Source organism: Diorhabda carinulata, chromosome 1, assembly GCF_026250575.1.
Source record: "Diorhabda carinulata isolate Delta chromosome 1, icDioCari1.1, whole genome shotgun sequence".
NCBI lineage: Eukaryota > Metazoa > Arthropoda > Insecta > Coleoptera > Chrysomelidae > Diorhabda > Diorhabda carinulata.
In genome coordinates, this window is record NC_079460.1 from 9,172,856 (window position 1) to 9,196,598 (window position 23,743).

General features: G+C 32.4%; 1 protein-coding gene across 5 annotated transcripts in view; it reads left to right on the forward strand.

Annotated features, from left to right (window-relative positions):
- Nucleotides 1-855: 855 nt before the first annotated feature.
- LOC130901914 (KN motif and ankyrin repeat domain-containing protein 2-like) overlaps nt 856-23,743 on the forward strand; it is a 51,415-nt gene continuing 28,527 nt past the window's right edge. For 3 of the 5 annotated variants that reach the window (XR_009060338.1, XM_057813603.1, XM_057813625.1), the window contains exons 1-3: nt 856-1,105; nt 13,453-13,532; nt 19,015-19,223. Coding sequence is in view for 1 of the 5 variants with exons in the window: in XM_057813603.1 (XP_057669586.1) it covers nt 13,472-13,532; nt 19,015-19,223 (270 nt within the window). In the remaining 4 variants the exon portion in view is untranslated. Of the gene's footprint in view, nt 1,106-13,452; nt 13,533-19,014; nt 19,224-20,271; nt 20,413-21,060; nt 21,079-23,743 lie in introns of those variants that run through there. The other 2 variants (XM_057813616.1, XM_057813633.1) reach the window with 2 other exon arrangements.

The window sequence follows — 23,743 nt, forward strand, 5'->3', positions numbered from 1 at the left end:
AGTGTATCCTTTTTAGATATAAGATGTGGAGATTACTCAGGCCTAGCAGATACTTTGGTCATTCGTTCGTCTACTTTAAAAATATATTTGAAAATGAACAAAATGTATTGAGAGATGCCCTGGCCTTTCTACCCATATTTGGCATAAGAAGTGAATAATATTACTATACCACAAAGTTATTCTTAAATATCTTCAAGTAATTGTAGTTTAAAGATCTATTTTTAGACAGTTTCATTTAACTGAACAAAAAATGGTTTTAGTTTGGTTGGGCAATTTCTACTACAAAATTGACCCGTTTTGTTAACTGCATCATTTTAGCTAATATTAACATCGCATAATAAAATCAGTTCTTATTCTTATCTTACCTAAGCGGAAACATTCATTTCCACGCTTTTCTAAGACTCATTTAACACAAGTTTGGTATTCGCTTTTTTTAAGAACTTATAAACCAATTGTTTAAATAGACTTCATCATTTAAACTGTTAGTAGAATTAATTCATGGCTGCTACCTAACTACATTAAAAATGTTACGCCGCTGATTCACAATTCTATTTTGAAGTGTTAAATAAACAACGTAATATAATAATTATATTCTAATTGAATATCCTTATCTGCAATAACCACATCTTAACATTATATTTTCTGTATAAGTTTAACATTTTAAAAACACAACATTCCTTCGTTTTAAGGATAACTATTCATACAATAACAACAATGAATGAAAATTCCCCAATATAGATATGCGTTCTGATTCACACCTTATTACCTAAACCACTTGTTTGGGATGCTCAGATTAAAGATGAAAATCACCTGTGGATGCTAGAAATACTCATGCGCAAAATCGTTTCTCCCAAGTTCGTTGTCCATGCCTAACTGAAGTTGTTTGGTTTGTTGCCGCTCAGCAAAGTGTGATCGTTGTGAGACACTTGACACTATAACATACGTTAATATTATAATAAAATGGTAAATAGTATCGTTCTGTTAGTAATCACGGTTTAGTCATTGAAAAATGAGGAAAAGTAAGATGTAAGGTGACGCGAAAGTGTGAATTGTGTGATAATAACTTGTGTTTTCAACAGTTTTTAACTTGCTTCTTTGGAATTTGGTAGGCGTTTCATATAATTCACACTAATATTTAGTTTAGCAATATTTGGATTCTGTCTCAAATTTTTACTAACTTTTATTTTGTTACTTCCATGCTTACTACTATTTTTAGCGATGATTTATTTATTTATTAAACACATTTACTATATTTCAAATATTCATATTCCTTCTTTTAGAAAATATAGAAGTTGTTATTCTTGCATGTACCTAACAATTAAGAGCAAATATTTGCATTACAACATGTATATAACTCGATTTGAATACTATCCAATTGATGTTTTCCACATTTTCGAACACCTGTTGATTCCATACTAAAATTGTATATTTACACTAGTCAAGGACAATTTTCTAGAGAGAAAATAATTATTTCGTACTAGGTATACCTCCAATTTTTCATTTGAATATGGAATGATAAACGAGAGAATATTATTTCTTAATAATCTCAATTAACCCAATATTCTATTGCTAGTTTTTTATTTTTCTAATTGTTTAATAAATGTATTTCATTTACTTAAGTAAATTTATGAGCTTAGGTTTTGGAAATATCGAATCTAAGATATTGTATCGTGGATAATTGAATCGTAATCTGTTAGTTTACTCTGTCTACTTCAGTCAGATGCAGTGTTTTATCTTCTATTATTGTATTTTATAATTTATTATAGCATTGTCGTGTTTAGATTACGAAAGATTCCGAAGAAATTAGGACATGTAAAACGGTATACTACTATTTGCAATTTAATTAATAATATTCTAAACTCGTAAGTGTGGCGTTAAATACACATACATGATACGAGTGCTGCAATCACACGCCTACATAAGTTTTTACAGTAATAGGGAACTAGGTTATCGCATTGAATTTGCTTTGTTTCTGGTTTTTACAAAACAAATATTCATCAAAGACGCTAAACTACTCGCTTTCAGTTGGTAGTTTATTGTTACAGGCTAGTGCCTGTATAGTTGGAAACCAGAATTTTAGTACGCATACCTACATATTTTGTTTTACATATCGTTTTTGTGAGTTGAAACTAAGAATAGTGTTCTATAAATAAACTACTACATAATTCCATCAAACATTTATTCATCTTTTCATTTCCATTTCGCCGCCCACTCTTTAAGAACAATAACACTCCCATTCTTTTATGGACAATAATTGATCAAGCTGTAAGCGAAGGAAAAAACTTTTTAGAAAGGAGAGCAACATTCGTATTTATCAGAATTTGGCGAACAATAATTCATATTTTCTTAGACGAATGGTCTTTTTTCAATAGTTCCACTCTGCGCTCTTTGATTCCTGTACTTACCCGAATAAAAATCGATAAGTATGAAAATAAGAGCGCCTAGGTATACGTCGATTTCACAAAAATTTTTAAACATTAATGTATCGAATTAAAAACATTATTTGTAATAATACATGTAGATTACACGTTGGGATCGAAATCTGTTTCCCAAGAATTGTGAGGGTCAGCACCGGTAAACTCGTCGCGAAGATTACTTGCTCCACTTATCCGACATGTAAATTGGTCGCTTGAATTTAAGGTTTGATGTAATCCCTTTGGGTCATTTTTAAATAATGTCCGTCATTTTCCGCATGGGGCAAACACATATTATCTACATTGTAAACAACCCAAAAAGAGGGATTTTAAAAGTGGATTTTTAGAAAAATGCCGTCTTTTGTGCAATCGCGGGTTGCTCTAAAAAGGATAACAGGGACCAAGTTCGTTTTTCTATGATTTCTCAAAAGCTCATAAAAAGGAGAACAAGTGATGGCATTAGCCAAAGAACGACGTGAATGTTGGATACGAGCTTTACTGCATTCTAATAGGTATAAGCATGTTTTATAGCAATTAGAGTTGTCTTACTTGACAGGAAACCAAAACTAGCCAAACATAGTGTCTATTTTTGTGTCCGTAAATAGTTAAAGACTGTTAGAACAATATAACTTTTCTGTAATTCCTTTTCAAATGCTCCGTGATTATGCGCCTCTTCCCTCCCAGATATCAGGTTCTCCTTTCTAATAGTGTAAAGTGTTGCCTTACAATGCAATTTCCTTTGGCAACACCTCCACGGTGTTTCTCCACTTTTCAAGGCCGTTTCCTTTGAAAACGTATCATTTCCCAAACAATTAAACTTCACTCACGTTCAACTAACACCGGCATTTTTCACAATGATTTACTTGACTCAAAGGTAGAAATAGTAGGTAATTAATAAAGCAAATTGACAAGAAACTATTTAATGAAGATTTGAGGTATATATGCCCCATAACCATTAAATCATTGTTCCGTACCTACAGATTCAGGTGGTTAGGAAAACGTCAGCGACGAATTTACATGTCATTAGTAGTGACTCTTCTCGAAATGCTGTTGAAGAGACCTAAGTACATCCGTCCGACGAGGTTTGAAATCGATTCCTATGGTACTGTTACATGTACCAACTTGTTATAAGATTGAACTTTAGAAAACTCAACAAGTCGATAAGTTTGCACAAAACTCCAAAAATGGAGGACCTGTTTTTCATTCTTTCAAAAAAAAAACTAGGGAAAAGACCGTCCATGAGATCGATAATCAGCGTTATTATGTGATATTCTATGAGTGTCCTCTGATAATATCTTTAGCGAAATCATGAAAACCTCACACGGACAACAGATTTTCCAGTGAGATAAGTCTACGTTACCCAGCAATCAAGCGTTGTTGTTAATATAAGTTTTATATATTACAGATAAAAATATGTGGCAAAACCTACTTTTCCTCGAAGCTGTTACCAATCGATTTTTAAAGCAGCGAAATTTTTTTTACCGAAAAAGCTATCGCTTTCTGTCGTGATGTTGCACCATCTCATCTATGGTTAAATTACCTAAATCGAAAAATGCCTGAGATACTGATTTCATTGCGTAATTGACACGTGATTCAAATTCTTCGAAATCTCGGTTGTTAACTCAGCTGTATGAGAAAAACGACGAAATCTTTACTCGGTTTCTTTTGCACTCTTAGGTTCGCCGGCTATAAAGAAGCTCTTGCTTAAATTGGAGTGAAAGAATGGTAAGTTTAACAAAGTTGATTTGCTGCTGCAGGATGACGAATTCCTGATGTAGATGTTTCCAATATTTCCTATCAATTTTCTATTAATTTCCTTCAAATTTTTTGTCCTCAATTTTTAGAGATATTGATTCCTTACAGGGGTGCTGAGGTATTTATTTTCTCGAGGACAATATCTTACTGTGGTTGGATTATGTTTATTATGTATCAAAAATTTAGATTTGTCGATAAACAACACCAAAAATTATTTTGATTTTCCATGAATATTTGGATGATTTTGTTCTCAGGAAATAGTTTCCGAGTTGTTTATATTTTAATTTGGTTAATTGGAAGTGAGTTGGTTAAAGTATTTATAATGAAAATTCCATTAATCAACCCTGTATATGTGCAATCTGTAAATATACTATAGTCTATTTCAGAAAGGTATAGAGTAATGGGGAATTCCGTCCAGTTTGGCTCAATTTAGGTGTAGGTCTTGAAATATTGTGTAGGGATGACTTAGGTAGTAGATTATACTGTTACGTTTTGCGTTTAACCTTCTATTAGTGCCTCTGCCTAATTCCAACCCTATTTCAGATTCGGCTTAACCATGCGCCGTAAGGGCAATGGTGCCTTACCCAAAATTTTTAGACCTTTATAAGTTTAACGCATCAGTATTTGCTGTTAAGTCACCAACGAAAAGATGTTCCAATAATCCTCTACTATCAGTGAATGAAAAACTTTTAATTTTAAATGTACACGATCGCATAAAATACGTTACCCGAAATTTACTCTACAAGAAACTGTCGACCGATGTTCCCGATTGACTGGCGTTGGGAATTCCACCGTTTTTAAATTATTTCTGGGGAGAGGCAGGCCAAGTGGAACCTCCCAAGAAAAGTCCAGGCAGACCAGTAAAAGTCCTTGATGAAGACATCACTCTTGTTGTTTTAAAAAAGAAATACCCACCCTATATAAGATTTTAATGGAGCTTGGCCAGGATGATAACTAAAAAACTTTTATGAACCATTTTGAGAAATATGGATTTTGCCTGGAAAAAGCATAACCGTAAAGCACTTTTACTGGAAAGCGATGAAATTGTTCGCAGGCGACAAAAATATTTAAGAAGTATAAAGCAGTAAAGAACAGTACAGAAGAAAATCTTTTACCTTGAAGAGACGTGGATTAATGAAGGTTATACAGTACCAAAAATGTAGCAAGACAAAAATATAACCAGTGCTCGCCAAACTTTCATGGAAGGCCTGTCAACAGGTATTAAGGTGCCCTCAGATAGAGGGAAAAGACTAATAATCGTTGGGTCACTCTGTGGCTTCTTTGCATACCTAATGAGATTTTATTACTCTATACCTTTTTGAAATAAACTATAATTTTGTATGTGTATGCTTACTGCTAAACTCTTATTTTGTTGTCCATATTTGCATTACTTGAAATAGTACAATAAGGTGAAATTGGTTGAAATTTGCAAACCATTCCTAAAATTTTTGATATCAATTATTCATAAAACCATACCTACTCATTCGAGTTTGACATGAAAAAATACATTAGGACTAAAAATAAGCATAGGTTATTATCTATATTTATTCTGTTATGCCTACAGTTACGAATATTTTAATATTTCAATCAAGTAACAAATTCCAATGTCTTTTGATGATATTGACATTATTTAAATCTAGTCTTGAAAACATAGGCGCAGATCACTTATTATTCATTGAACAAGCTAGAATACCGTACAGGATGTTTCAAAAAAAGGTGATCCTATCTCTAGGATAGATAAAAAACTGAAAAATATAAAGATATTTGGGGTTTGAACAATAAAAAAATTTTCGTAACGCCATCCGTATTCAAGATACAGGGCAGGGCGTTGAAGAAAAAAAATATACACATTTTTTACGATTTTAGTTGTTACGCGGTTTTTACCAAGTAGTATTGAACATAACTTTTTCAAAATTAGATTTATAAAGCAAAATTTCAAGTGAACATCATTTAACTTTATACCAAAAAGGTACTCGTGATAAAAGTTAGCGTAAGGAATGTGGCAAGACAAACAAATATGTCTTCTTCAAGTACTTGGAGAATACTTGAAGCGCAACAGCTACATCCTTATCATCACAGATAGGTTCACGACAGACAATCTACCGGTTAGAGTGGATTTTTGTAAAACATTACAAGAAAGGACAACCCTCAATCCAAATTTTTAAAAATGTAGGTATTCTTTTTACGGCCGAGGCCACTTTCACGCGACAAGGTATGTTTAATTCCTACAATGCCCACTACTGGTGTGATGAGAATCCACGATGTGAAAAGAGTATCATATTACCAACACTCATTTAAAATAAATGTTTGGGCAGCCACTTTAGGTTACAAATTAATAGGTTATCACATTCTACCTGGAAAATTAATATGTACCTGGAGTTTTTGAGCATTTTCCGAATCAATGGATTGGTAGAGATGCAGAAGCTCCGATTTGGCCTTCTCGGTCGTGCGATTTTAATCCCATGGATTACACAGTTTGGTCGTATCTTGAAGAAAAAGTTTATGCTACAGAGGAAAATTCAACGCTTAGCCTGTACTTTATATCTTCATTTCGTATTTTGAATATTTTTGTTACTCCCAGGGCTTCCCTAAAAATATATTCTTCATATTGTCGAATGCACTGACTACACTCTGTATTGTAGTATTTATATCTATTTCTTCACGTCCTTGCCAATCCTCTAAGTATTTGACGTTGTTAACTCGTATTAGTATATCCCTATTCAGATTCAACAACCTCATTGGTTTTCCCTATTACCATTATCTTAGTTTTATTTTGATTAATTGTCATTTTCTTTTTATATTCTTCATTTTATATTCGAAAATTTTTTTATTCCTCTGCTGAACAATATGACATCATCACCAAACGCATTTTCTGAGAGATGAACTGGTTCTAGATTCCTGTGCTCAACGTACAATTTTGTTTTTATTCAATATACTTGCTTTATCACGTCATCCATTATGATGTTAAATAGTTGTGAGCCCAAAACTCTCACTGGAAAGTAGCTGGACTGCATATTACGAACTTTGACTTAATTTTTATTCTCTCTCTAGATCTATAAATACAATTTGACGATGGTGTTCTTAGTTTTCTCTATAACTTGTTTTACTGTGAAGATGTGGTGATGTGGTCATATGTGCTTCTTTCTTATCTATAGACATTCTGAGACTCTGCTAACAACTAAGGTTCTATTTCTCTTATCAGTATTTTTTCCCAATAATTGTTGGGTTCTTTTCCTCGCCTCGTGCTCTATTGTATGTTGTAGTCAATAGCTGAGCTGCTTTGAACATTTCTTTAGTAACACCATCATGTTCACTTGCCTTCTCTTATTTAAGCTTCATAATATCCTTGTTAATTTTATCTCTTTCTCTTGTATCTTATTTGTTCTAAGCTCATGATTCTTTTGCCCTTCAACGATTTATTCTCTCAATAATTTTGGAAATATGATCTTTTATCTGTCCATTATATCATCGTTTGTAGATTGCAGGTTTTTCATTGTTTTATGAAATGACTTTTGATTTTTATTTAAATCGTTAAATATCTTATTCACGCAAAAATGTTGCCACGATTTTTTTAGCTTCTCTTACTAAAACTTTACTTTGATTGCGTTCTAATTTGTATTCTAGCTACCTCCTGTTTTTATTTTGTAGATATTGCTTACGTTTTTCTTTCCTCAGTTTCTTTTCCTTTCTTATTTCTGCATTCCATCATGCGTTTCATAGTTCTATTTATTTCAATTGCACCTACAGATAATATACATTATCCCATTTAAACTCTATTATCAATGTATAATTTGATAACTCTACTGTTCCATTTTACTTTCACCGTTCTAAAAAATTAACAGCCAGTGTAAGGGATTTTGGAGGACGTTTTTCGTATTGTATTCTGTATGGTAAACGAAACTATTCAATTATGAAACTGGTACAATGTACTCAATAAAATAAAAATAGAACCACGTTAAATTTTGACGATATAACATAATGAAATAATTTTGTGCAGCTGCAACTTTGTTCAACTGTTTCACGTTGATGTTTAAAACTAACGTTTACCCTATATACAATAAGTTAATCTATAATATTTAACATTATTTAGATGTTCCTCATTTGCCTAAAACCTTGATTATATTACTTTATATGCTATTAAATTGAATATTTTTTCCTCAATCTTATATTCATTGTTTTAATTCTTGTTTGCAAAGGAAATACGGCACATATTTTAGTAATTTACAACATCCAAGGGTGGACCCGTAAGATTTGTATCTCACTTAATTTTAGATATACCACAGGAAAGTAAATAAAGAAAAACTGCCATTCATTAGTGTTATAAATAGATGGTGGGTTAACGACTTACATACGGTACAAAAAATGATGATGATTTGTTTTTTGTCGTCTATTAATTTAAATGTCACTGCGAGAAGTTCACTGTGAACTAGACTAGATCTTTATTATTTAAAATAACTCTCATTAGTTCAAAGGCGGCGCATTTTTGGGCCGTACTCAATAAAGATAATATATTAAAAAGATGGATTGAGTCGTTAGCTATTGCTTGTCTTATCATCAACTAGCTATTTAAGTATACTTTTCTTCCACTAGTCTGGCACAATATCCTCTTTTCATTAAGATATTCTGCATAAATTTTAGCTTGAATTTTTTATCTATGCGCAGAAGTAATAACTCAACTATTTTTGTGACCAGATAAAATTTATGTGAAATATCAAAAAAAAAATTAAAGAATATGACGGCTCGTGATAACTTAATGGTTATAATTAATTGTAATGGGAACTATAAAGAATGGCAGATGGCTCCATCTATTATTGGGTAGCTATTAACTATTTTCACAAGTTAAATGTAACTAGACTCTAGAAAGTTATATAATGTTCTAGAATTATTGCAGGAGCATGTTACCGAGATAAATGGTATAATAAAGTGTGAAATTAATTTTTTTATTTCCGAACCCTTTACGCGAGAAATATTACGATAGCTTGGAATAATTAGATTTATTTTATATTATTTTCGTTATGCAAATTTTGTGTCACCAAGGCTATCAACATTTTATCTGCTCTTGGTTAAAGGTTAATATGTAAAATTCACAAATATGATAGTCTTAAATACGAACATTTTTGAAATTAGCATGTGGAACGAAAATGCACTCTTTGTGAATCAAAGAATAACTTTTACAAGAAATGTAAGTGTACTAGAGGGTGAAATTAGTATTTAGTCGTTCAATTATGACCATGAAAGACTCTCTTAATGCTACAAAAACTCTCACTTAGTTCGTAACTTCATTAGGCAAAATTTATGGAAATTAAATTACTGAACTATTGACACTAGGTATTTACAAATTTGTATGGAACCCTTTGTGGCAAATCTAACTCGCATTTGTCGTTTTTTTATCTACATTAGTGAAAACTACCAAGTAACAGACTCTGAGTGTATTATCATTCACAATTTCAGTATTCTATATATTTAATACATATGACAACTTACATACCAAGATAAATCAATATTTCATTAGCACAGATTCGATTCGGATATTAAGGAAATACAATCGAAAACATAAATTTCATTTGAGGAATGTGCACCTAACAAAGCAAAAACCGATTTATCGGCCAATATTATGCTGCTTTGCTGAACCATTTTCATGTTGAACGCAAAAAAACGACCCATTTGTTCAGAAATGAGAAATTGGTTGAAACACGATTTTAGACAAATGAAGGGATGATGGCAGAAACAAACTTCCTAAGGATTAATTTTGAATCGTTTCAAAAGATTGGAACCTCACCGGACAAAGTGTGTAAAGTTGAAACAATGTTCAAAAATAAAATATTTTATAGTGAAGTATAGCCTTCGTAATTACCCCACAATATTGGCCTTGAGGATTATATCATCTAATTTGACTTCTTGATGGGTTGACAGCCAGTTGATTTATGTATGAGCGTATAATTATCAGAAATTTCCTAAGCTATGGAAGACAGTAACGAAATTGAAGTTATTAAATCAGTTTAAATATATGAAATAACATATTCTTTAATTTTTTGCCAAAAAAACCTATTAATGATGAGAAATACCTAAAAAACTCCAACCAAATCATTTAAACTATTAATAGCTCTCCAAATGTGAAAATACACGTGTTAAACTACACCAAATGCTAAAAAATTTATTTACTAGAATAATAATTTGTGAATAAATATTTATGATTTTTGGTCTTTTTTTATGAATTAACAAATATTTTTTGCCGTCTCGATTTTGGTATCAAAATATGTTTAATAACTGCATTACAATCATCAATGTCTGAAAATGTGACTAGCCTTACAATTAATTGTGATATTACGTGTTTATTAGGTTTCCTGTACATAATTGAATGTAGAATAACTGAGAACTAAATGAAATGAGGAATTATTTATTTATTTTTATTTTACTTCTATTTATTTATTCATTTATTGTCCCCTACCACCTCAGCCAAAAGGCCAATTGATAGGATGAAAATTCTTTATAGATGTTATCAACTTCACTACCGTTTACCATGCCGTTTATTACATATGGATGGTTTCACGTGGTGGAAAACAACGTAGTAAATATCAAACATCTTTGAAAAGTTGGATATAATTGTGATGTGGCGAAAGTTCTCAATAACAATCTTATTATTCTTGTTAAAAACGGGACAAATTCGTCCATTTTCCTATATCACTGAAAATTTACCAAATTTCAATGAAAGATTAAATACATAACACAGCAGTAACAGACGTCTTAGTGGAAATGCTGGTAAACCATCAGGACCCGATAAAAAGTTTGATTTTAGTTTTTTTAAGACTAGTTAAATACAGTAAAATAAGAAGTCATATTGTAGAATGAGATAAAATATCCTGAATGAAAATAGTCAGCAAGGGCAGGGATCGGCATGCGAATCGCATACGATTCTTTTATTAAGCAATAAATTGAAAGATGTCCACCGAAATTGTGGAAATCGAAAAATTGGAGTATCGAGCCATCATCAAGTACCTGTATTTAAAAATGTTTAGAGGTAAGCAGATTTACGAAGATATGCATAATATCTTTGGTGATCAATGTCCTTCTTATGAGACCGTGAAAAATTGGACTGTAAGCTTCAAAAGAGGTAAATTTTCCATTGAAGATGATGACCGATCGGGAAGTCCCCGAAAATATCGATGCAGTTCATGATATGATTCTATTAGACCGTCGAATTGGGCTAAAACGGATATCTGAAGCACTGAATATTTCATACTAACGCGTCCATCATATAGTTCCCGACAATTTGGACATGAGACTTGGGTACATTTCTACGATCCAGAAAGCAACAATCGATGGCGACACTCTGGTTCTCCAAGACCTAAGAAGTTTCGTGTCCAAAAAAGGAAAAGTTCTTGTTTCAGTTTTTTGGGATTGCCATGGAGTAATCATGATTAATTTTTTGGATAAGGGTAGAACAATAACTCGATATTACTATTCGACATTACCGACCACTCTACGGGAAAAAATTAAAGAGAAAAGACGCGGAAAGCTATCCAAAAGTGTTTTGTTTTTGCAGGATAACGTCCCTGCATACAAATCTTATGTTGCCATTCAAAAAATTCGTGATTTAGGGTTTTAATTACTAGAACAACCCCCTTATTCACCAGATTTGGCTCCATCCGACTAACATCTCTTTCCTCGACTGAAAAAAGTCGTAAATTTTCTTCCAACGAGGAGGTAATAAAAGCTGCAGAGGTCTGGTTTGCAGAACATTTTTTTTAAAGGTTTAGAGACGTTGCTCTAATAAATGTCTCCAATTAAAAGGAGAATATGTTGAGTAATAAAATATTTTGACATTGAAATTTTGTTTGGTCCTATAGTAGGCTAAGAATTTTTCAATATATCCTCGTATATTTTGGCTATTCAGTTTTAATAAAGTTACCATATTGGAAATATTAAAATGGGGAACGCATTGTCGACTGATGGTAAAAAAATGAAAGCTTAAGAACAGAATATTTTTTTATAATTGCCTCAGTCTTCGTCCTTTTGCAGCAAATTTTTTTCTCAAAGAGATTTTGTATCACTCGAGTCGTACAATACATAGATCTGAAACTATGCGAAAATACATTTTTTTCTGAAATAATCATTAATTGATTAACAGACGCTACAGACTCCAAGGCTTATTTTGTTTCTCTGTTAAATTATGCCTGCTAATGTCGTTTTTTCCACCAAATGCAATTGAAAATTCGCCGTTACAGTTTAGAAAAATAACGTTCAAGTTAAATTTAGCTTTTTTTATTAAAAGGAATTTTTGCTAAGGTCTTCCGTATATTTACATGTCCATTTTGGTGGTTTAATGACATCCAAATGCGATTAATACTATGCTACTGGCTACTCCACAACCACTACAACTAAAAATTCCAGTGTTAGTTACTATTAAATTTAATTACTTAACCCCACCAATAATAGTTGCAAAAACTAAAACCTTACGTTATTGTTGTCCATAGCCAACAAACCACTAAAAAAGGGGTGCTAACACAGTTGAAATTTTATGATTGTACTTTTTGTCTTTCATTTAGGGTATGTTCAGGAGCCCCTCGACTGCTCTCGATAAACATTAATGTAACAAGTGGGAATTATTTTTAAAACAGATACCTTCAACCGGCAATACTTATTCATTTCAATAGTGTTGTCGATTTAGCAATTAGACACTCATAACAGTTTTTAGGGTGGTCTGTGTTTAAATTTATTTTTTATTAATGATGTAGGTATCATCGTCATCATTATACGTCCGTGTATTAAAATTATGAAGGTACATAACTAGTTTCATGGGACGTTTCTTTAGCGGGACAAGTGGAAAAAAATCGGGACTCGCCAAATCCGACAGGAATGGTCACTTTTGATTTAAAAGGTTGCCGACCCCTACTTTAAGGTTACCGCATAGTATATCCGCAATTCTAGCGGTGAGAAATGGTAATACAATAGCGAAGTATGCAAAGACAAATTCCATTCCAATAATTTCTACGTTAGACCTTGTAGCCTTTAATTAAATAATGAATATGATATTTCTAAATTGTTTTTTCACTTAATAACAAATCGGAAACGATGTATATAAACAATATTAGCATCTGTTCAAAATTTAGAAATTACCCTAAACACACACTGTTTTTCTGTTATCTTATCATACTTTCATAATATATAATACACATTTTAATATCAGACGAATTTACCTAAGTAACAAATACTCAACCTTATCTATTTGAATCAGGTTCACAACGTGGAAGGTATATTTAATATATTTTTTAATTGTTTACAGTGTCTGCAAATCCTTCTGAATGCAGTTGAGTATGTCATATCTAAATTCGAATTCAAATATTAAGGAAACTAGTGAAAATGGTAAGTTTTTTCTATAAAATATTTTAGTTCATAAAGCAACGTCACACTTCTCGCACTTTGTTTGCGAGCCACAAGAGCATTTAGGAAAGTTCCAGCGTTTTTTCTTTCCTATCCAAACAGGCCAGTAACCTTGACCTTTGTTCCAAAGTGTCCTTCCTTCAATAATCTTCTCAAAGCACTGTTATTGAATATTGTCTGGCTGTGAACGAGATATAATGTTACGAATCCAAAGCCGAGCATACAGTTAATATGTTTAATGCATAATTAACCTTTTAAACCTTCTAAACATTTATACGTCTTCGCCGCCTGGTGAGTGTATCAAAATTAAGGTGCAATAGATTGCACCAATTCTTAACGCGAAATTGGCTATTCGATTCATCCCGAATTTGATTCAATAATACCGTAAATATGGGCTAAATCGTTCGAATAAATCCAAGTTATATTTCCAAATAGTTTTTTCTATGTCGATGTATTTTTCGTCTTCGGGCAATAGTTTCCTCTTCGGATGACCTTGAGTTCGAACTTGATGTAGCACTATATCTAGCTATTATGCCATAAACCTTTTATGGTTTTAAACTTATTATAAAGACACCTGAGTCATCCTAGAATTCAACATTAGAGTTAAACATTTCTGACTTAATCTTAAAGTTCAAATTAAAATTAAGGCTAAATGGCAATTATGAATCGCGCGACTTCATTTATTGGCAACAAATTTAAAGCTTCCTTTGAATGTATTATGAAACCAATAATAGCAAAGATATTACAACTAATGTCTTTGTTAAATACATGTAATTATAATAATAATATAGTTGATTTTTTTTATTTCAGTCGTTTCATCCAAATTTAGGTGTATTGAGAATGTTAATTAGCTCACACACGTAAATTAAAACTACTTAGTTTTATATTAAATATATCAAAGAAAATCTCAGATCCGTTTGTTTTTATGCTGCGAAATTATCACACTTTTTGTTTATTAACTTCATAAACATTCTTTCATGATGGAAATGTCAACCGTTTAAGTATTTCATTATGTAAGAAATCGAAATGTAAATATTGTGGATTATGATGTATATTTATACCATAGATCATTTGCATCATTTCTACATTTATGAATATGTACTGACACTGTCCTAGTTGAAACTTGAAACTATATAAATTTTGAAATATACAAATAAAAACAAATATTTGTAACTGGACATGCTTGTTTTTAAAATATTCTTCATTAAGATGAATACACTTTAGCATGAGTTTGAACCAATTGGTGAAGCATTTTTTCCATTCCGATTAAGGTACCTCCAAAAAATGTAATTTGAACGCATCAACCGCTTCTTCAGGTGTAGAAAAATGTTGACCTCGCAATTTATTTTTGATCTACGGGAATAAAAACAAATCATTGGGTGCCAAACAAGGACTGTACGACTGATGACCCATCAATTCGATGTTTTGACTGTTTGTTTGAACTGATGGGCTAACTTTCGGGTTCATATCCATAAATCCATGATTCTTCGCCTTTCACGATCTTATAGACGTCTTTTGAAGTGCCGCTAATGAATTTCTTCAGCATTTCTTTGCACCAATCGACACAAGCTTTTTTTAAGCGATTGTCAAATTATTCGGTATCCAACGCGAACAAATCTTTTGACAGCCAATACAATATTGAACATATACGGTATGTCACATGACGATCTAGCAATATCAATTGACGCACAACATCGATGATCTCTGGCACAACAGCTGATTTTCGACGACCTTCAAGAAATTCATCCTATAACGAAATGCGACTACGATTGAATTCAGAGAACCATTTAATTCTATTTTTTGACCAAGATGAATGTTTCAAATATCTGTAGACAGTTCAAATAGCACTCGTTCTGAGTACATCCACCATCAAAAATAAAAACTTTAAGATGGCAATGTCAGATTTGACATATTCACATTCGTGTTACCATATCTAAAAACTTAAGTAGCAACCCTCGTAACTATGTAAACATTTTACATATATCATATTAATAACTTCAGGGAGTCAGTAAAATGATTAGTAGAAGTTTTTAAAATAAGAATTGCTGTTAGATAAGATTATCTGATGTATAATCTCGAAATATGCGCATTAATAATTATCTTCGGATTAGATCCGGCACAACTATCGTATCTTTTTTGTCTTTTATTTACGTGAATTATCTCTTATATGTATTTGCAATAAATTTGTCTCATTATACTTATATCGAATAAGTAGAAACATAATAATCAGAAATATAAATTTTCGAACTAACAAGACATTTTTGTCACATCATTTTTATTTTTCAACATAGTCTCTTCCTAAGTGTAGATACCCTGAGTCCAGCGATGCTCTAACTTCTTTAACCCTTTCAAATAATAGTTATCGTCTTCTCAAAATACGCGTTTACGTATACGACGTCATCGTTTGATGACAATCTATTTCCTTCAATTTAAAGTTTAAAGCTGGAAAACAGGATAATCTCGATGGATGCCAGATCTTGTGGTGAGTGGTCAACCAATCCAAAGTGAAGTTTTATCCATGGTGGTCACCTAGGTGCATTTTCCTAAAAGAAAAGCACTTTGTTTTTCTTCAAATGTAGTCGCTCTTTTGCAATTTCTCCCTTCATTCCTTAACAAGCAACTCCCTTCTTACTTTTTTACCTTTTTGAAGATTGTTGATCACCACAATCCCATGACTAACCCAAAAACCGGCCACCATCACTTCTCCTGTCGATGAAACCATCTTTGCTTTTTTAGGTGAATTGTAGTGGTGGACCCAGGTGTTGTCTACAGTTATGAATCGACGCGAAAAACTCTGTTTACTTAAAACGCGTAGATAAGGCCTAAAACATGTTCGTTCGAACGCGCGGATAGTTTACGCATGCATAATTCTTTTATCAGTAAGTATACGGCAAATGGGTTCTTTTGATATGCCAATTACCTCTTCTATCTCTCTAATCTTATATCGAGTGAAGTCCAGTACCATTTGGTGAACTTTTTCGATGATATCGCTGGTTGTCGCACTTTTTGCGGTCCCGAAGGCCACGTTTCAATTTATCTGCCCAAAATTTCACCATCATAAATGAATCCTTATACACTGAGCTTCATTTTCCATTTGCAGAAAAATCTTCACATCGACTCAGTTATACGATCGTCAAGAGTCCAAAATGGCTAAATTCTTCTAACGCACGCGTAAATATATATTCCAACTTATATTGGTAAAGCTGATATTTTCAGGTTGATATCGGAAACTTTGGAATGAATATTGAAATGATCTGAGATCCTAAATTAATTCGATTGGTTTTAATTTGAAATTTCTATCAACAATCCGACCACTCATATTATTCACTGTAATTCTCTTTGTGCCAAATTTCATTTCTTAATCTTATCAAAGGTCTTAGATGGATGAAAAAAAAATGAAGAATAGTACCAAGGACTAACAACCCTTGCTTGTACGCCAATCATCTATCCATATTCTCAATGAAAACATTCAATATGGATATAACAGAGGAAATTGTGAGTTTTTCTCATAGAAAATAATGAGAAAGAATAATGAATTCTAGAACCCTATTGAAATTTTTTTTATCCCATAGAGTTGACAAAAAACTCAATGTGTAAAGAACTTTTACAAGAAAATCGACAACATAACACGAAGTTTGAAAAATAAGGGTTTTGAAATCAGATGTTGCCAAAGGCAAACTAATTTTCTTCAATATAAAAAATTCTTAAAACCTACCGAATGATGCCGGTCGAAGTTGACCGTCACTGTCTGTTCTCTGCAAGTGTGGTCCTATGATTTCAAGTTTAAAAATTGCATCATGCAAACACGCAATGTTGCACGCTCCAGTTCCACAGCAACTATTAAGTTCTTCCGTTACAAAAACGTTATTTTGGTTTGACTACATGGTGTTACGTTCGGAAATGAAATTTTTCTAATAATGAAATGAACAAAACTAATCTCATTATAATTATTGACCTATTATTGTCTATAATTGTCTACCGATATGTAAAATTAATACTCTATTTATATTATAGAAAAATTATTTGCTTGATCGAAAATATTTGGGTACTTTCTAATGTGACGCCAACGTAATGCGCTCATGAATGGATATGGGCTAGGTTAGACATTAATCACTCTAGACAAGTCTGAACTACTTTGATTAATGTAGAAAGCAGCAAATTCAATAAATGAGTTGATACTTATCTGGTGATAACTTATATACACATTAATGACTATTAACAAAATCTGAAATTACTCTAAACTATGTATTACTACAGGATTGCTGTAATCCACATATTACGAATCGGTTCAACATTATATTTTATCGGGATAATACAAATGGAAAATGACGGGCGCTCAATGACGTAGAAAATAACTAATTAAATTCAATTTCTACTGAAACTTTTTGATATTGCGTAAGGAAACCAAATAAAAAACCGATAATTGTCATAAATGATTCGGAATCACTAATAACACACGCGAAACGGAACTGTTATTCTATTATTACTTGAAGGAGTGAATAATACGGTGAAAGAAAACATAACACAGGACTCTTTAGCGGTGTCTCATTGTTTAAAATAAATAAGTTTTACTATAAATAACAGTAACGTTATAAAAGAAGTTTTGGCTGGAGCTCCGGAAACCCATCAATTGGCTTCGAATTTTTACAGCCACTATCACGTACTAGATGTTTAAACCTAAAAGGATTTTTGGCCTCTCATAAGGAAAAAGGGTAAAAAAATTAGAATCATAAGGTCTTTCAACCAAAAATTCCTTTGTCAATCTTCGGCACTTATTAAATATATCTGCCATTTTTAATTGTGATTGAACAAGATGCGATTCGAACAACGTGTAATAAGTTGTTAAAGCAATACGAAAATCGAGGTGTTTAGACACAGATTTAATGGAGAAAACAAGTTGAGGATAATTTTATCGCCAAGATCTCTACATGTACAGACCATTGAAGAGCACCGTCAATATGTAGACCAAGAAACTTGATCGAAATTTGAGGATCGTATTAAGTCATTGTTGAGTTTTAAAGGTTGCAAAGCTGCTTTGTAGGATAAAACTAAAGTGCTTGAACAGAGACCGTTTGCGTTAGACCAGGACTTAGTAATGAGGTCTTTGCCCATAGTAGAATGTAAAGCTTATACCTGGACCACTCCAGGTTACACTTGTGTCATCCGCGAATAAAGTGAATTTACCATTAATTCGTAAGTCTGTGGCATCATTAACGAATAAAAAAAAAGAATTGGACCCTAAACTGAACCCTAGGTACACCACTGCCAACTGCCAATTTATTTGAAACTTTAAATTAACTCGTACCAATTGTTTCCTAGATTTAAGGTAAAACACAAACCATTTTAAAGGAACACCTTTAGGTTATTATCCAAACTTTGTTATAATTTTGGATGTTTTTTAAACACATTTTCTTTGTACTACTATGAAAAATGTTACTTCCGATTATAATTATTATTTATTCAGGCTATTCTTGGTATGAGTGTAACTGCTGTCCCTATGGCTACCATATCGACTTGGATTTCGTTCGTTATTGTGAATCCATCAGTAAGGAAGCCGATAATCGAACCGGCTCCATTAAAAGAAGAAAAGATAGAAGAAAACAACGACATTCTATGGAAGTGCTATTGGGACTTACAGCCCCCTTAATCACTTCATCTGAGCACACCTATACAGTAAGTTTTATTTTAGAATAGTATCTAGTGAATTGTTTACATTTGAAGTACAGACGTGAACTGGGCCCTTTTTATACCCCCTGGTATAAATTTTCTGAGTTCCACGAAATGCAATGATGGTTGACTGTTTGACTAAGTCTTCTATTTTGACGATATTAGCAGTGATAACTTCAAATAGCTTTATTGGAGCAAAATTTCTTTGAGAGATTTCAATTTTGCGATGTCCTTGTCTTCAGCCACTGCTTTATCAGCTTTTCTTTTTAATGTGCCACCTACGCCATCAGGATTCCACGCAAAATATGTCACACCCGGAAACAAATTATATGATGAGATACTAGATGAAACATGAACTTGTTCTTATACTGGTTGACAGGACTATCACTAAGCATGTGTATTCTGTGAATGTTTGGATTGTGATATTAAAGCCACTCAAAAACTGGTAATAAGTGTGCCCATACTGCCATTGTATCGTGTCTATTATTTTCAGACAGAGAACAAAATGTGTAAAGTTTTACAGTATCATTTTCACGTAAATATAATACTCCTGTATGTAGTGTAACTTATTGTCTTGCACCTCCGAAATTTACTGCCTGAATCTGTTCGTTATATTTGCAACAATAGTTTTCGCTGGAATCTATACGAATTGTCAGCTGAAGTCTAATTTAGTAAATAAAATTGGTACTTGGGACACAGTGGGGGATTGGTGTTAGGAACATTACGGTTATGCATTTTTATTTATTTATTTATACGGCTCTGAAATCTTATGTGAAACGTTTAGGTATAGTTATGTGGATTTTATAGAATTCCTTTTTCGGATTTTTGTATAAACTCCAAGCATAAGAATTTCGGAATTTCGTGAGGATTACCCATTAATCAGTTGAAATGAAAATAAAAAAAATATTGGGTATTTCCAATAACTAAGAACGTGCAAATGTGCAGTTTTTATATCAACAATTTTTAAAAAACCCACATATACTAATAAATAAACATTTAAATGTAAGGATTCTACTAACTGCGGGCTTTCAGTTATTTCAAAAGATAAATTTGCTAGTAGCGGGTACAAGTACAATGTTATTTAAGTAATGTGGATATGTTGACTCTTTAGTACACATATTAAATTAATAGGTGAAGGTATTGTGGCTATAAAATTAATATTCAGATTGTTTTTGTGGAATTTACATTGCAAAAGGTCAGTAATAGTAATGTTTCATTACTCATTCATGAAAAAAATTGTAAAATTTCATTCAATCTGTTGAATCAATGAATTAGTTTAGTTAGTTCAAAGTTAAATAGAGACCGGCATTGAATTCTGTTCATTTATTTAACACGCAAATATATTAGGTAGTTTGAAGTGAAAAAAAATTGTTTATTGATTTCTAGTTGATACGAAAACGAATAGGCCAAGCTGTACAGGATTAAAACTGTGTGACAGAAACTAGCATCAACCGATTATGATTATATAAAACATGATCAAATGTTTTGGACTCCAGTTGATAACAATGTATTGCAAGAAAACGCGTTTTTCATCTTTATATTTTGAAACTAGAAAATCCTCGTTTAGCGCGAAAATTGACCGAACGCAGAATCATAGATGAATTTGAAGTACAATCGTATATATAATAATAATTGTATATATAGTGATAGATCAATATTTTTCTCAATTCTTAGGTACTGCCAATGCAAGTGCTGCATCTGCATCTCCCATCCCAAGCATGATAAGTGATCCATAGTATCGAATCTGGCAATGCTACAGCGAAAAACACCCTCTGGAATACTAGACAGCGCTTTTTATCGACACCCAAGCAACAACTCCCAAATCTTACTCGACGCTTCCTCTATCACCAAATGTAACCTGGTCAGCTCCTTCATAAACTGAATGGTTTGCCTAATCTATCTTCTATTCTGCATCAGGGCCATTCCAAAAACATGAACTCTCCCATTTTCTCTCTACTTTTTTTTATATTTTGAGGTAACACGACCAAAGAAATATGATCCTTTGCTTCGTTTAAATAGTTGCGGTATATTTTGAGAAATATACAAACACCTCACCGAACGATCGTTCGGCCAGTTTTATGAATTTGAAACAACACCCAATTTTCTCAGGATCTAAGTATCATATTTCTCATTTTGTAGATTTTTTTACATCTACAGGTCGTCGAATTACAAATGCTTTTTGTTAGTTTCGCAGCATAAAGCATAAAATACAGAAACTGCATTTATTGCAAAAAATTGTTATTAATATTAAGCATCAGAAATACGAATATACAACAGATACGTCATTCAGCTCATCATTTTATATAAGTGCCCAATCGATGTACTGTCTTTTCGTAAATCAAAAATGCTCTACAACTTGGCCTACTATGTTTGTTGATTTAAGTGAGATCTTTTCAAGGTCTGGTAAAATCAATACGCATTTTGTTAATTACTAAAAATGATGTATTAGTTACCCTACAATAATTTATTAGTGTACTGAATAATATGGTGAAAAACTACTAGACACAAATATGAAAAAAATATTGAGAACAATAAAATTTTTAATAGTTGAAATTAAATAATTAATGTTAGACATAGGCGCGGCTTTCGTTTGTTACAAGTGGGACATTTGATTTCACAACAGTGAAATACTTGGTAAGAGCTTGGTAAATATCTAATTTAACAAATGACTTTCAACAAATCATAAACTTTCATTCATCTTCTATTTACTATATTCTATACATGTGACTGGAGGGACAATGAAAACCCCCTTCTTGTATCCAAAGACAAATTTTAGCCAAACAATATCTACTTCAAATTAAAAATTTTAGGGTTGCAAATATAAGGGCTGATCCCTTTGCTGTGTCTCTGATCCATTTAAAATAAAAATTAGCAAAGACAACAGTATTTTTTGAAATATAGTTTTTTTAGTACTTCTAATGCGTCTCGACCGAAATATAGTTCAATCTCAGCAATCACTGATTTATCTGAAATATTCGAAGAAAACCGTTTTCTGCGCAAGTTGTGGGAACATCCGATAGTCGCTGGGTTCCCAATCTAGATAAGATGGTGACTCAACTTATTCGCCCCCTGAGCTATTACAATGGCAGCCATGTGTCTGAGTGCATTATTCTGAGTAAGAGATGACTTTGTGCAACTTTCCCTGAAGTTTTTCTTCCACAGTCTGACACAATTTTGGAATTAAATTGGCATAATAAATACCTGTAATGGTGACCCCATTTGCAGGTAATCTACGATATTACATCTTCAGTATCCAAAATACGGTTAGCAAAGTTCAAGGTTACTAATGGAAATTTTTTGGCAGTAATAAACGTCTGTCAACATTTTTCGTATCACTCGAAATAAAATTTTCAGTATTCAATTACTGATTGCTCGATACACTCCATTGTGATACTCTCCCAAATTCGGGCACGCTCCAATAGGTTCAGATTTGTTAGTTTCTAGCGTGGCTCTATATATAATATAATGTGACTTGATGATTATATTTTTATTTATAAAAAAATTAACCCTTGTATATGGCTTAACTTTCATGCACAATAATACGTAGATAACTAACTTTAGCTGTCTGACTTCTGGTACTTTTATAAAATAAGTAAACACATTTGTTTTGAATAACTGTTTTAATATTATTCTTGAACCTGTTATTACATTATTTATACTTTTAAATTTTGAACATAAAACAAACAAGGAAAAAAACAATCAACAAAATATCAACTTACTAATATTGATACTAACATTAAAAATATGTGAGCTTCATTTCAAAAACAAAAAAAAATAATCAAACAACGAGTTCCAACAAATTGAATTCGCATTTACTCTTTTGAAAGAACATTCTTTTAAACTGCTAAAATCTTCCGTATCACTACATTTTGTCATATGAAAATGACGACATTTAAGTTGATTCTCTTTCACGAGGGTTATCTGAAAAATTTCCGACCTAACAAAGAAACAAGACATAATCTTTGCGCTTATTCCAGTGATGCTCCAATTTTTTTAACCCTTAAAAACTGGTTAAGAAACAGGCTACATCTGTTGAATATGGTGGATGGTTAATAAATTTGAAGTACAATCCGTGAATTTTAGCCATGGCAATCACCAAAGTGTGAGAAAGTGTTGCCCTGATCGAAAAGAACTTTCTTTTTCTCAACTGCGGTGGCTTTTTGCAGTTTCTCCTCTTCCCTTATCAAGCAACAATGCCTCTCGTTATTATTTTAACTCTTTTAAGATAGACGGTGAACACAACATCGTGATTCAAAAAACGATGACCCTCATTTTTCCTGTCGATGAAACCGTCTTTGCTTTTTTCCATCCATCCGCTTTCTTGACATCTTACTCATGCATAATTCTTCCGTCAATATAAGGCATCTGCGTTTTTTAATATGCCGATAGCGTCTTCTATCTACCTAAAATTAATCCAACGCTAGTCCAGTTCCAGTTGAGAGTTTTGACTATTCCGAATGATCTCAGTCAGTCAAGCTGGTACAACCCAACATTTTACAGTCGTGAAATGATAATGCAGAGTCTCA